General features: G+C 30.2%; 2 protein-coding genes across 9 annotated transcripts in view; one reads left to right on the top strand and one right to left on the bottom strand.

Annotated features, from left to right (window-relative positions):
* The window catches only part of LOC130987821 (uncharacterized), a 551,243-nt gene that overhangs the window by 42,700 nt on the left and 495,061 nt on the right, over window positions 1-13,482 (top strand). The window lies entirely within an intron of this gene.
* On the bottom strand, window positions 1,379-5,916 carry LOC130987818 (MADS-box transcription factor 6-like). 8 transcript variants are annotated; one of them, XM_057911503.1, is made up of 8 exons: window positions 5,517-5,916; window positions 5,308-5,386; window positions 4,498-4,559; window positions 3,268-3,367; window positions 2,990-3,031; window positions 2,782-2,823; window positions 2,583-2,659; window positions 1,379-1,630 (listed from the first exon to the last, which is right to left on the bottom strand). In XM_057911503.1, exons 1-8 carry the CDS (start codon window positions 5,696-5,698, stop codon window positions 1,621-1,623), a joined length of 594 nt encoding a protein of 197 aa, XP_057767486.1. In that variant the 5' UTR covers window positions 5,699-5,916; the 3' UTR covers window positions 1,379-1,620. The 8 variants fall into 8 exon arrangements, with proteins under 8 accessions (XP_057767486.1, XP_057767487.1, XP_057767490.1 ...); XM_057911504.1 differs by having other exon boundaries at window positions 2,583-2,653; window positions 5,517-5,869; XM_057911507.1 differs by lacking the exon at window positions 2,782-2,823 and having other exon boundaries at window positions 2,583-2,653; window positions 5,517-5,895.

The raw sequence follows: 13,482 nt of genomic DNA, 5'->3' as shown, positions 1-13,482 counted from the left end.
GTGATTTTTCAAATTAATGTGGTTTAATGTAATATTATAGATTGAATAATAGAATTTAAAATTTGAATTTTTTAATTCAGTTTGTCTACATAATTTAATTAACAAATTTACCCCTTCAAACTAATTTTATTTGTATAAAAAGGATAAAGATTTTAAGCCTACTCCCAGGCCCATGTAAAAATGAAACCACACGGCCCCACCTCTTCTCTTCTCTCATTATATTTCTCGCTGTTAAGAGAAAACAAATCCAACTTGACTCGGCCCACTAAAGGTCGAAACATAATACTAATTCTTGGGCTCCTTCTCGCTTCCAAATTGCAATTCTAATTCAAGCCCAACATTTAATCAAACATATCAGCTAAAATAAAAAATAAAAAATAAAAAATCATAACACCCTTATACATTTTGGAACTTATCATATTTTTAAGATTGATTAAGGTTCAAATCCAAAACTCATATGGAGTGGCATATTTTATAGTTGTTTTTTTTATTTTTTTTGATAGATTTATAGTTGTAATTTTAGGGTGCCTTTACTTTTATAGAAAATGAGATAATGCATATATTTTCACTATTTTTCCATAATTCTCACATATTTATTACTCCCTCCGTCCCATAATAGTGTGCATCACTTTTGGTGACACGAGTTTTAATAAATGTTAGATGAGTGTATTGGGAGTTGAAAAAATAATTCATTTTATTATAAAATAAGAGTAAGAAATAAGGAGTTAGTGGTGGGGTAGCGTCCAAACATGACAAATGCACACTCTTTTGGGACGTCCCAAAATAGATTTAAGGGCGCACTTTTATGGGACGGAGGGAGTATGATAGAAAATTTTCTCCGAACATGGTGAAATATTTTTTAAGAGAGCTCATTTTCACTCATTTTTTTTTCAATGTTGGATAATTTTATATTTAGGTAATAATGTGAAAATATTTTTTCATAATTTTTAATAAATATATGATAAAAATGGAAGAAAATATAATATTTTTTTATTTTTTCTTATCCATCATTTTTCAGTGAAACTTATAATCAAAGTAAACTCACCCTTATTGGTATTTTAGTTACAGATATTCCACTGAATATGTATATAAGTTTGGAGTCAAATCTAAACTTTCTTTAAAATTTTGACTATAAAACAATCTCACTCAAGTCTCTATTAAATTAAAAATAGGGAAGCTAGGTGTGCCTGTGTTGATGTCTAAGACCAAAGACCTTAGGTTTGAGTCTCCTGTGACGCAGTCTTTAAATTTCTTTATTTAATACTGTTAATTTATCCAAAAAAAAAAAAAAATAAGGAAGCTAGTGGGCGTGTGTACGTTGTCAAACGATGAAGAGTACTTAAAGCTTAAAACCAAAGGTTTTAGCTTTCGGCTGCATCACAAACACTTCTAAATTCTGATACAAATAATATGGAATTATTTACAAAAGCTGCTGATGGATACATACATTCTTCTAAAGTAGGAAAATAAATGATTTAATAAAGCTGGATAATAACATAGTAGATTTACAAGATAACTGGCCCATCGCAGCCATTCATCGACAAAGCACCTATTCCCAAATTTAGTAGAACAAAGCTTAAACAGCAAACCAGCTTGTGATATTTCTTGGTGAGGACATGGCTATTCAATCCTATATATATGCCAACAAAAGAAATTTAATTTAGAACACAGTATGTATATGCATTCGTCAAAGTCACGCCTGCTCATTCTTATTAAAATATTGATATTTTTTTTCATAAGATTCTGATTCCTATCTCCTGAAAACCTAAAATATAGTATCTTCAAAATGTTAGTCATAAATTTAAAATCATACTGCCATATATTAATATTAGGGTGCATTCACTTTGATGGATGAGAAAAGAAGGGATAATAAAAATTTATGCCTTTAAATGTCTTACTTATTTCTTTTATCACATTTCACACAAAAGAGAAGTTTATCATTTTTTCTTTCTTATTTTCACTCATGAAAGTGAACGCACCCTTAGGGTTAATAGTATTTTATGTCCCGAACTTTCAATTTTTTTTAAAATATCCCGAACTTTTGTTTTCTCTTATAAAAACCCAAACTTTCAGCGCTTCACCATAAAATGTCTCGAACTTTCGTTTTCTCTTAAAAGAACTTTCTGTGTTTTCTATAAAACATCGTGCTACGTAAAATTCGGTGATCGGAAGATGACTCTTCTCAAATTGATTGCAGTCAAGTTGTGAATCTTATACCATTAAGTTGATAATTTAATAGTACTTCTCTAGCGAAATGAGTCATTTCGGTCATCCGATTTGTATGTAGCTGGACATTTTGTGAAAAATAATGAAAGTTTGAGATTTTTAGGAGAAAAAAAAAATCCAAATATTTTATAAAAAATGCTGAAATTTTAGAATTTTTCAGGAGAAAATGTTGAAAATTTGGAATATAACACTATTAACCCTAGGTATACTTAGACTCTTAATTAACTCAACGCTTTCAGTGTTGTCACGTTTATCTGAAAAAAAAATAAGACCAGCAACTATAGTATTATATGTGAAAATAGGAGAAAAAGTATTTATCAAAATAATAGTAAAAAATATCGTCCATTTATTCTCACCTTTGGAATAGTCTGGCGGAATCTGATCCTAAAATGATTGAGCTTGTGCTGGCTTCTTCAAGCTCGTGAAGCTTAACCTCAAACAGAATAAAAAAAATCTCTTAATTAGTAATTAATGAAGGTGATAAATAATCAATTGTTATAAAAATAAATTAAGCAAAATCTTTAAAGAAGTGGCTGTCTTAATTAAAATAATCACCTTCTTTTGGAGATTAGTGTTTTCTTCCTGAAGGTCCTTGTGCTGCATGCAAGGGACGTACACATGATATATATACATTTATTTATGATTTTATTTCATTAATTTAGTATTTATATATAATTGGGTGAATGTAATACAACAGATGTATTTGTGAGATTACATCTTTAATTAACTAAATAAAATTTAGAAATAGTTTTTAGAACCATACCTTTTTCTTCAGATAGTTTATGTGTTCCATTATGATTCGTCTCTGTTGAATGAAAATTTGTGAATTTTCAACGGTAATTATGTGCTACGAATCTTCCTAAAATATTTCATTAATGAAGAAGTTCACGATTTTGCAGTGAAATTATATATATCTAAGTGGAAAAGGGATGAGTTTTTAGATGATTTTTATTTTCGAATACATAATTAAGAAAGTATATTTAATAAACAATTAATTTCAACATTTTTTTTGAGGCCAAACAATTTCAACAATTAATATACCTTCTTAGAGCGGATTCGTTCGACCCCAACTCTTAATTGGCGCTCTAATTGTTTCAATTCTTTCATGCCTAATCCAGAAAGGTTTTCTCCAGCAAAATTTCTACAAAATTAATAAGATAAGAATTGATTATTGAAATTGTAATTAATAGCTATATGGAGTATCAATTATCATATATTAATGGTCACGCTGCATGCCCACAGTGTAGGGGCCCATACCTACGTAGACGATCACGAGATAAAATGGAATCCAACTACTTTGCATATGTCCACACTTTACAAAATTAATTAATTCGATTTCTCCTCATAAAACCTTTTAATTATATTCTTCATCTAATATGGGCTATCATTCTAAGCAAAGGTTTATTTTCGTACGATTTTTAAAAACACCATTTTTTTCAAAATTCTAGTAAGGCAAAAACTAATTTTATATATATATATATATAATAGGGTTTGGTTCAATGAAAAAGACCTAAATGTAAGAAAGAAGATAGAAGTAATCTCATTTGTTGATCTTATCTAATCTAACGGACATGATTTATATATATTAGGTACTCCATATTTAAAGAAATTGCCCCACCTCTAAGTGTAGCTTTGTCAGTGACAACATCTAGCAACGTACCAATGTTTTCAGTTATGTAAAACTACTTTGTTTGGTTAAAAAAAACATAACGATATTTTAGGATACACATTGGATTAATCTTCGCTAAAAAAAAGTTATATTTTAGGCTACCAATTGTAAAAATTTAGATTTTTGCATTATACATGCAACATTGTGAAATTAAGTGAGAATTGTAAATTTGGATAACTCTTATCTTATTTTCGAGAATAGCAAAAATGGAAATCTAGCTAGTAGTAAAGACAAATGGTACACTCTTACAAAAAAAATTAAAAATTATTCACTCTTATGAAGTTGCTCTATTTCCATACACGAATGCACAAATATATATATATATATACATGTGCATTCGTGTATTTGTTTGATTTTGAACTTGTACACACACACGGCGGATATATTGTTCTTGCATTCGTGTAATCGTGCATTTTCGTATTCAAATTCCGCACACACACCATGCGAGAGAGTTATCAAGAAAAAAAGTTGAAAAATGAATAATTTTATATTTATAAAATTAATTAATCTTTACTAAATCAAAATTATATTTTTGTCCATCAATTAACCCTTACACTAGCTAATGATAGAGGTTAACATATATAAATGGGACGAGTACGTACCTCTCTCTTGCTTCCAAAGCCTCAATTGTTCTACTCAAATCCTCAATTTCATTTCTCCACACCTGCATAGTGAATCAGTTTCATGTCTTTCACCACACTTCTCATTATAATAAAAAAAAAAATTCAAAATAAAAACTTTAACAAATGTTAGGGACAGTTTGTTTAAAATACATGAAATTTTGATTTTGTACACAATTACTTATAAATTTTGTTCTCAAATCCACAAATTTTAATCTTTTCGTGATTTCATCACTTTTCGATAAAATTGAAACTGACTTGGCAGCTAAAATTGTCAACGTTGACACACCACCCTGCATACAACATCATAGTTTTATATATTTTATGCAACAAACAACATAGCCTTACGTTTTTCAACCCATTCAATTATTTTCAAAATCACCTTCAATTTTACAGTGATTCGGAGAAAATTGCAAATAATAGGGTATATTATAAAGCCATTTGCAAAACAAAAATCGAAGTAAAATACAGGTATTTTAAAACAATTAATTAACCCATTAAATTCATAAAATACAGGTATTTTTTTTAGGACAGCAACTAATTAGACTAGTTTGGAAATCAGGACAATTTTTTTTCAAGATTACAAAATTAAGTAGGACATTAATTAATTAATAAGTATAATGCACATAGCGGACAATTCTCAATCCTTTTTAAGAGTTTCGGGCTTACTCGAAACTAAAATGGGCCGAAAATTAAATTGCCAAAAATTATCATGCCGATGCAATATTATTTATTAAATCTAAGTTACTGTCGTAAAAAGCCCTTTCAATTATTGATGGAGGTAGAAGATACCTCCATGGATGTGAAGCCTTGGTCGTCTGCTTTGGCTATTCCTAATTCAATTTTGTACCTTGTAATTGTCCTTGTTATCCTGCACCACAAAAAACGAGACGTGTCGTAACAAACACCATACACACAATCTTGAAAGTTGGGAATATAATATGAAAATGATTTTTTTTTTTTTAAAAAAAAAGGAAATTGATTATAGAAGAAAAACCTACTCATGACTGGAAAACTGGTATGCCTTTCCCGAAGGGGAGAAGACGATGAGAGCAACCTCAGCATCGCAGAGCACCGAAAGCTCGAAAGCTTTCTTCAACAGACCATTTCTCCTCTTCGAGAATGTCACCTGCCTGTTTGTCGGATTCTCTATCCTCTTCAGCTCCACTTTCCCTCTCCCCATTAATTCTCTTTCACTGAAACTGTGGGAGCTGATGTTTGAGGAGAAGTGATGAGAATATTAATAATGTGATTGAGTTGGGAGGCTAAAGAAAAGACAAAGCAAAGACAGAGCATGTTCAAAAGAAAAGATCATCAACTATTCCAAACTACACATGATGTTGTAGTCCCATGCAGCTTATATAGCCAGGGATGTAGAGAGAGAGAGAATAGTTTTGATATGATATGTACATAGCGTGACGCAGACTCTTACGACACAAATAAATTAGGGTTATGGAGTATATGCTTTTTGGTGGGACACGTTGTCCTTTGCAAGACTCGATATATTCATTTTCGTTTACTAATTGAAATTAATTAGTGCAAAATGTAGACACAACACAATCCTAATATTGTTCAAAAATGTCAAAAGTTTATCATGATGATTACCCCGCAAAAATTTCTTTTGTTTTCTACATATTTTCAATGTGCTTTGTAATAGTTTTATTAGTAATTATATAAGTATTTAAGCTAAAAAAGAGTTATTTGATATAAAATTGATAGTTTAAGATTAAACAAAATATTTTCGATAGTTCAGGATATAAATGATAATTCGAAAATAATTTGAGGATTAAAGTGATAATTTTTTTAGGATTAATTGCATGTAATATCACGAACTTTGTCCGAAATCCATTTTCCATACGATCTTTAAAAATTTCATTTTTTATCAAATATTTTGACATTTGTTCAATTTTCCCACGATTTTTTCCCCCTCAAATCGGAATCGACGTGGCGCTGATGTGGCTCGCCGGCACACGCCATTCCGATAAATTAAACGTTGCTTTTAAGTTTAAACATTAAAACCCTAGTTCCTAAATTAAAAAGCAACGTCCCTCTTATTCCTATTGTTGCAGTATTATATCGCACCATCTAGTTTTTCCTCTTCTTCTTCTTTCTCGTTTCCTTCTTTTTCAATTTACACGATGTCTTCTTCTTCATTCTCTGTTGGTTCTCCCACTAATATCATTGTTTGCAAGAGTATACAAGTAGCAAAGGTTGAAACATCGGCGTATTGTCCGGCGAAGCACCGACCAACAGTACTCAGCGCCACCAATGGGTGAAGAAGCACATGCACCAACAATAGGTGCACTGGTTTGGAAGACTGAAAACACGAAGATTAATTATGAGGTATATGAGCGAACAATCGGCACCACTGGTTTGGAAGACTAGCACACGAAGACTTCCGCACTGGTCTGGAAAGGAACCCTTCGACGCTGGATTCTGCAAACTGAAAGCAATCGTTAATTTCTTTTTGTCTGAAAAAAAAAGGAGCAATTAAAAGAAATAGAACTTTTTATTATTATTTAATATTATATGTGTAATTTAAAATTCATATATATTCTACGACAATGTTTGGTGTAAAATTAAATTCACATCACTGTTATGTCATTTTTTCAATCATCGGAAAAAAAAAAATTGTAAGGAAATTGAACAAATGTCAATGTATTTGATAATTTTTTTTTTAAAGATCGTGATAAAAATAAAATTTGGACAAAATTCGTGATATTATATGAAATTAACCTTTTCTTTATTACACTAATAAAAAATTAAATCAATTCTACATAAAAAGTAAAATCTTAAGTGGGTGTCGGTGTATATTGCCTTACAAAATTCAAATATTTATGTTACGCATCGGCCCGCTAAAAATTCACGATAAACCCTAGACCTAAATTCATATATAGGCTACCTAGATGAAAAATAAATATACCCCTCCGTCCTCCAAATAACACTCTATATATTTTGGAATACTATCTCACCACTAATAATACTTTATTTACTCTTATTTTTCATCTTTTCACAATTCTCAATACTAATTACAATAACACTTTTCCACTAATTTCAATAATAATTATAACACTTTTTTCACTACTTTCGATTCACTCAATAATTTCGTCTTTAAACTCGTCCCCCTTCCTCCTAGAAAGTTATTTGAAGGACGAAGGGAGTATTACCTAACAAGAAGCAAAAATTTACAATTTTTTAAGTTCTCACAATTATGATATACTTTCTCCGTCCCCCATATTTATGCATATATTTTATTTTTGGTATGTCCTCCAAATTTATCCACACTCTATTTTTAGACACTACCCTACACATAATTTTCACAATTTTACTGTTGTACAATCTACTTAACATTATCCTTAATGTATGACTATTTTTTACTATCAATATTCTAAACAATTTTTCATTAAAACTCTGTGTTGAAATTATATATGCATACTTTATGGGGATAGAGAAAATATTAAATTAATTGATTAATTTAATTTAAAAAAGAATAAAAATCTAATGAAATAATTTGTCGACAGCCCCCGCGGCCAGCCCTTGCTCCCAACATTGCATGGGGCACTTCGAGTTCAACGTAACAACAAAATAGTTTTATTAATATAATTTTCTTTAAGGGTGCGTTCTCTTTGATTGTAAATTTATAATGGGAAAATAAGAAATAACCAAAATTTCACCCTTTAAATCCTTCCTTTCTTTTCCCCCTTTTCCTACTTAATTAACTCTTACTCATTCCTCAATTTTACTACAAATGAGGGATAATATTATCACATTATTTTTGGAGGGATAATATTATCCCTCCTTTATAGTGTAAAGGAGGAATGAGTAATGGTCAAATAGAAAATGAGGGAAAAGAAAGGAATGATTTAAAGTGTTAAATTTTGTTTATCCTTCCTTTTCTCATGATAAATTTACAATAAAAAAGAACGCACCCTAAATGTAAATTTACGAACTATTAGTCTATTGCGAGATCATTTGGGCGAGGTGAAACTTGCAGCTGCAAAACAGGTCCATGCAAGCACCAATCCATTGATGATGGAGATTATGGCGGTAGTGGTTGGGATTCTTCCTATTGAGTTGTTTACTGATTCTATGATGGCGGCTCGGTTGATGGCTTGCCCGAAAGAACAGGGTCGGTTCTTACCGGAGGATATTCTTGACATTCTTACTATTGCTCGTTCGTCTATGCTTATTAGTGTTAATCATATGTATAGAAAAGCGAATTTGGTGGCTCATAATCTCGTGCAATTTGCGCGCTCTTATCAGAATTCAGTCCGTTGGATTACTGATTTTCCTCGTTGGCTTCACGTTTGACTTGCTGACGATCTTTCTTAATTGATGGGCATGTTTCCAGTTTCAAAAAAAAGGAAAAAATATTAAAGAAAAAATCGAAGCTAGTGCCCCACTTGCTCCCAATGTTGTTACGTCTTTGACTACCTGCCTGCATACAAGTTAGAGTGGAATAGGGCGACAAATTGTGTAACTAAATTTTCAGGTTCATTTATTTGGCGCGGATTCTGTTCGGAAAAAATAAATTAATTTTAAAATAGTAAATTTTTGTATTTGATTAATTTTTTATCAAATAATGAAAGTAATAAGAATTTAAAAAAAAAAAATGGTATACCTTTACAGAATTCTTATTCCCTAATTTTGCTTAGGTATTATTTTTACTAATTCTCAGGATTCTTATTTACTTCTATATTCAATATTATTTGTATTATTGTATTAAAATGCAAATTATAAATTTTATTTAGTGGGTGTTTTGCGTTGTGTATTATTATTATTATTATTATTATTATTATTATTATTATTATTATTATTATTATTATTATTATTATTATTATTATTAAAATATGTTTTGAGATCAAGTGTCTTGTTTGATAAGAAGTCTTAGTTTTGTTTTTAAAAAATATGACTAGCTATAACAAGGACATTTTGCATGTTTAATTTTTTTGCATTTATTAAATATCTAACTTTCTATGAGATTCGAATTCAAGACCATGAATTCATGAATCCAATGTAGATCTTCATGATCTAACGATTGAAAATAGTTCATATTTTAGACATTTACGTTTACCCATCAAATTCAGACGTATTCTACATAAAACTTGAATATTTACACAGTGATTGTCCAAAGATTAAATCTCAACCGTTAAGTTATGAATATATTATACTTCAAGATTGCTTTACAACTTAATCATGCCTGTGTGTGTGTGTGTGTGTTGGGATGGTAAATGAGTAGTACTGATAACTGACCTTATTTAAGTGAGTACTGATAAGAATAGTACGAAAATTCAGATCGGAAATGCATCATAACCTAATGCGTATTTGAATAACTTGACAAAAAAAAGAAAAAAAAAATTGACAAATTTAGTCTACAAATTAAATAACTAGATGATCTTGATAATGCACCACAAAGAATCCAAGTAAATGTCTGGTCACGAAATTCACTTTCACACTTTATATTTTCACTTTAAAGTAATGAAGATAAGTTGGAGCTGACAAGAATCCGATGAATCACTATCATATCACAAAGTTATTTTAAACGATAAAATGTGAAAGCTGCCATGGAATATAGAAAACTACTTCTTCTATTTTTGTTACATTTATTATATTTACGTCGCTTTTAATAGCTTATCAGTTTTCGACAGCTCTATTTCTTTTTCTCGTTATCACGTAATTAATCATTAAATGTTTGTGTTGTCAAAGGTTTTTGTCCCTTAATTCTGTGCATGAATGTGTCGTTGCACCCTTTTTGAAGGTTGGTATCGTGACAGCTAAACTAAGATGATGGGGGCTTGTTTTCTTTCGTAGCTATCAAAGTTGAAGGAATTTCATTAATATTAATTCAGAATATTAGTAAGTAATTGCAGTCTACTCGTTTGAATTCAATAATTAAGTTGAGGATTTTTAGATACAGTTTAACAGAAATTCAAATCTTATGTCTGTTAAATTTTATACAGAAAAAAAAAATAAAGGTGCTTTTTCTAATGAGGTGGTCTTGTACAATCGGATGTACCGTATAATCGGATTACACTCGCACTCAGACGCTGACCGGTATTCTCACCCGAACCTATAATAGGAAATTTTCTTGGTATAGGGTGAAATATTTTTACCCCGACAGCTCATTTTCACTCATTTTTTCTCTAATGTTGGATAATTCTTTAGATGGTATAGAAATATTTTCTTATCTTTTCATTTGTAGTAAATATATGATAAAAAAGGAGAGAAAAATTAACATTTTCCCATCTTTTCTTATATATTTATCATTTTTCAATAAAAATTTTACAATCAAAGTAAACGCGCCCTTAAAAGTTTCAAACTTTTAAAAAAATCATTTGTGACATGCGATCTAATCTCAGTTTGCTGAATCAGCTAAGTGAATTCTAAATACGTGCAGTTATATTAATTGAATGGGGTGTACGTAATTGTGCATTAGTGAGTTTAGTTTTCACCTCATTTAATGTATATTCAACATGATAATCCGTCGAGCTGATTCAACATTGTGACACCAAATTTTTAGTTGCATGCAGGTTAAAATTGAAATTTTCTACAATATTAGAAGTTATAAAAAAAAAAAAAAAAATCAGATATTTTTTGAAAAGACTCCAGAGTTAGTCATGAACCTTGACCATAATAGACACTCGTGCAAAAAAATACAACACTATATAAGTTGTTTAGAAGTTTATAAATTTTTTCAATGTGTTCGATAAAATAACTTATGAGCTTTAAAAATAAGCTCCTTAATGAATAAGTTCCTTTATTCTAATTTATTTTTTCACAATTTTATATATAACAATTATTTTATAAATATTATTCAACTCTAATTTTTTATTTTTATCATATATGTACCCTCTCAAGTTGCTCTCTTCGATTTTCTTTGTCTGATAAAGATTTTCTCTGTCTAACTGAAAATTCTCTCTTTAGCTTATAAGCTTAATTATATATCCAAACACTTTAAAAAAATTTAAGAGCTTAAAAATTAGTATATTTTATAAGCTCTTCAAATATGCTATAAGTTTCAAAACTTATAAGCTCTTTAAAATAAGCATAGTCAAACACTCTTTTTAAAATATCATGCAAAACTATTGCAATTTACCAAAATTTAAATGGTATATATACATATAGTAGTACTATATACATGTGGATAATGCACATGTGATGCTAGACTTATGGGTGGGATCCACAGTATGAAGACCATAAGCGCAACAACAAATTCTAGCAATTATGTTGTACGCTAGGGCTTGGGCAATAAATACAACACTAGCAACACAAAAACTTCACGTACATGTCAACTACCTAACAAAATCACCTTCTTGTTTGTTTTAAACTTAAGTAATGAATCTCTCTCTAAATTTGAGGATATATATCAAGATTGATCATCTTTGATGGAATACAACCGCTCAAATCTTTTACAAAATGAATAAATTACATCTTCAATTTTAAATTATTAACGTTTTAATAAAAATATCTTAAAAATCAATTTTTGGTATCTGGAAGTTAACGTGGCTATTTCCATCTGTCATGCTGTGGAAAAATTAACGTCTTAGAGCATCCACATCGACTGACTCGATGGACTGGCTCCAGTCAGCCGATGTCATGAGTGAACCGATGCAAGCCTCATCGATTCGAGGCCTAACTCGTGCTATTGAGCCCGACTCATCTGCCTTTTATGTAGGGAGCATGTAATTACACGCGCTCTACTTAAAAAATAAAATATATGAATCAACATGATGAATCAAATCAATGCAGCACTTGACTTATAAATGACCGTACCATATACCGTATTAAAAATTAAATTCGATATAAAAATATCATTCCGATCATATCATCTTTTCAGTACATACACTATTTAAATCGAAATTATATACTCCCTCTGTCCCATTATACAAATATCTCATTTTCCATAATGGGATGCATCATTACAAATGTCTCATTCATTTTTTGGCAATATTTTCTCTCTATACCTAATATTTAAATAATTTCCACCAACTCACTTTATCTAATAATTACACATTTCTTAACCTTCGTGCTTAAAAGTAATGAGACATTGCAATGGGAAGGGAGGGAGTGATATTTATATAATATAATTTTATATAACATGTACGATATATATACTATAATATCGATATAAACCAACATCATGAACTACCAATATTACAATTTATGCTAATCAGAGGGTTTTTTAGGACAGTAACTTAGGTTGATTTGAAAATTAGGACAATAACTTTCGGACTTGTAAAAATAGGATACTAATTAATAAGTGTTGCACCCGCATGACTTTTCTCAGCCAATTATCGAATTTTCGGACTTTCCCGCATGGACCAAGCACATGACATCCTATCTGGAGCCATAAAAATAACGTGCTTGCCACATAATCAACCCCTCCGTGCGGGTTGTCATGTGCTTGGTCCGTACAAAAAAGTCCCAAAATTCAATAATTGGCACACAAATGTCCTGCGGGTGTAACGTTTATTAATTAGTGTCCTATTTTTACAAGTCCGAAAGGTATTGTCCTAATTTCTAAATCAACCTAAGTTATTGTTCTAAAAAGCCCTCTGACTCAACTTTTTGTATGGTAACAACATACCATGATGTCTGAAAATTGATATCGTTATCATACCGGAAGATTAGGGTATGAAATTATGTCGTACCAAAAATTTTGATATTTTTTTGGTATATGAAATACTCCTTCTGTCCTAAAATAACTTTCTATTTTTCCTTTTGGGGCGTCTACAAAAAAACTTCCAACTTATTTTTGAATTATAATTACAAAACATTTCACCACTCCTAATACACTAACAATTCTTCACATTCAATACACTCAACAATATTTTTTTAAAAAACTCGTGTCATTTCCTCTTTTTTTTTTCATGGGCGGAGAAAGTATAATTTGTGAATTTTTCGATATTTTTTGTCCACTTGGGCCAAGCCCTACATTCAAGAAAAAAGTTTCAAACTAAAATTCTT

Source organism: Salvia miltiorrhiza, chromosome 6, assembly GCF_028751815.1.
Source record: "Salvia miltiorrhiza cultivar Shanhuang (shh) chromosome 6, IMPLAD_Smil_shh, whole genome shotgun sequence".
Taxonomy (NCBI): Eukaryota; Viridiplantae; Streptophyta; class Magnoliopsida; order Lamiales; family Lamiaceae; genus Salvia; species Salvia miltiorrhiza.
This window is presented reverse-complemented; position numbering and strand designations above follow the sequence as displayed.

Coding starts and splice junctions, on each gene's coding strand:
- LOC130987818 (XM_057911503.1), bottom strand. CDS start 5,698: ATGGGGAGAGGGAAAGTGGAGCTGAAGAGGATAGAGAATCCGACAAAC. Junction 5,387..5,516: donor TACCAGTTTTCCAGTCATGA/GTAGGTTTTTCT, acceptor TTTGTGGTGCAG/GATAACAAGGACAATTACAA. Junction 2,660..2,781: donor ACACTAATCTCCAAAAGAAG/GTGATTATTTTA, acceptor ATTCTGTTTGAG/GTTAAGCTTCACGAGCTTGA.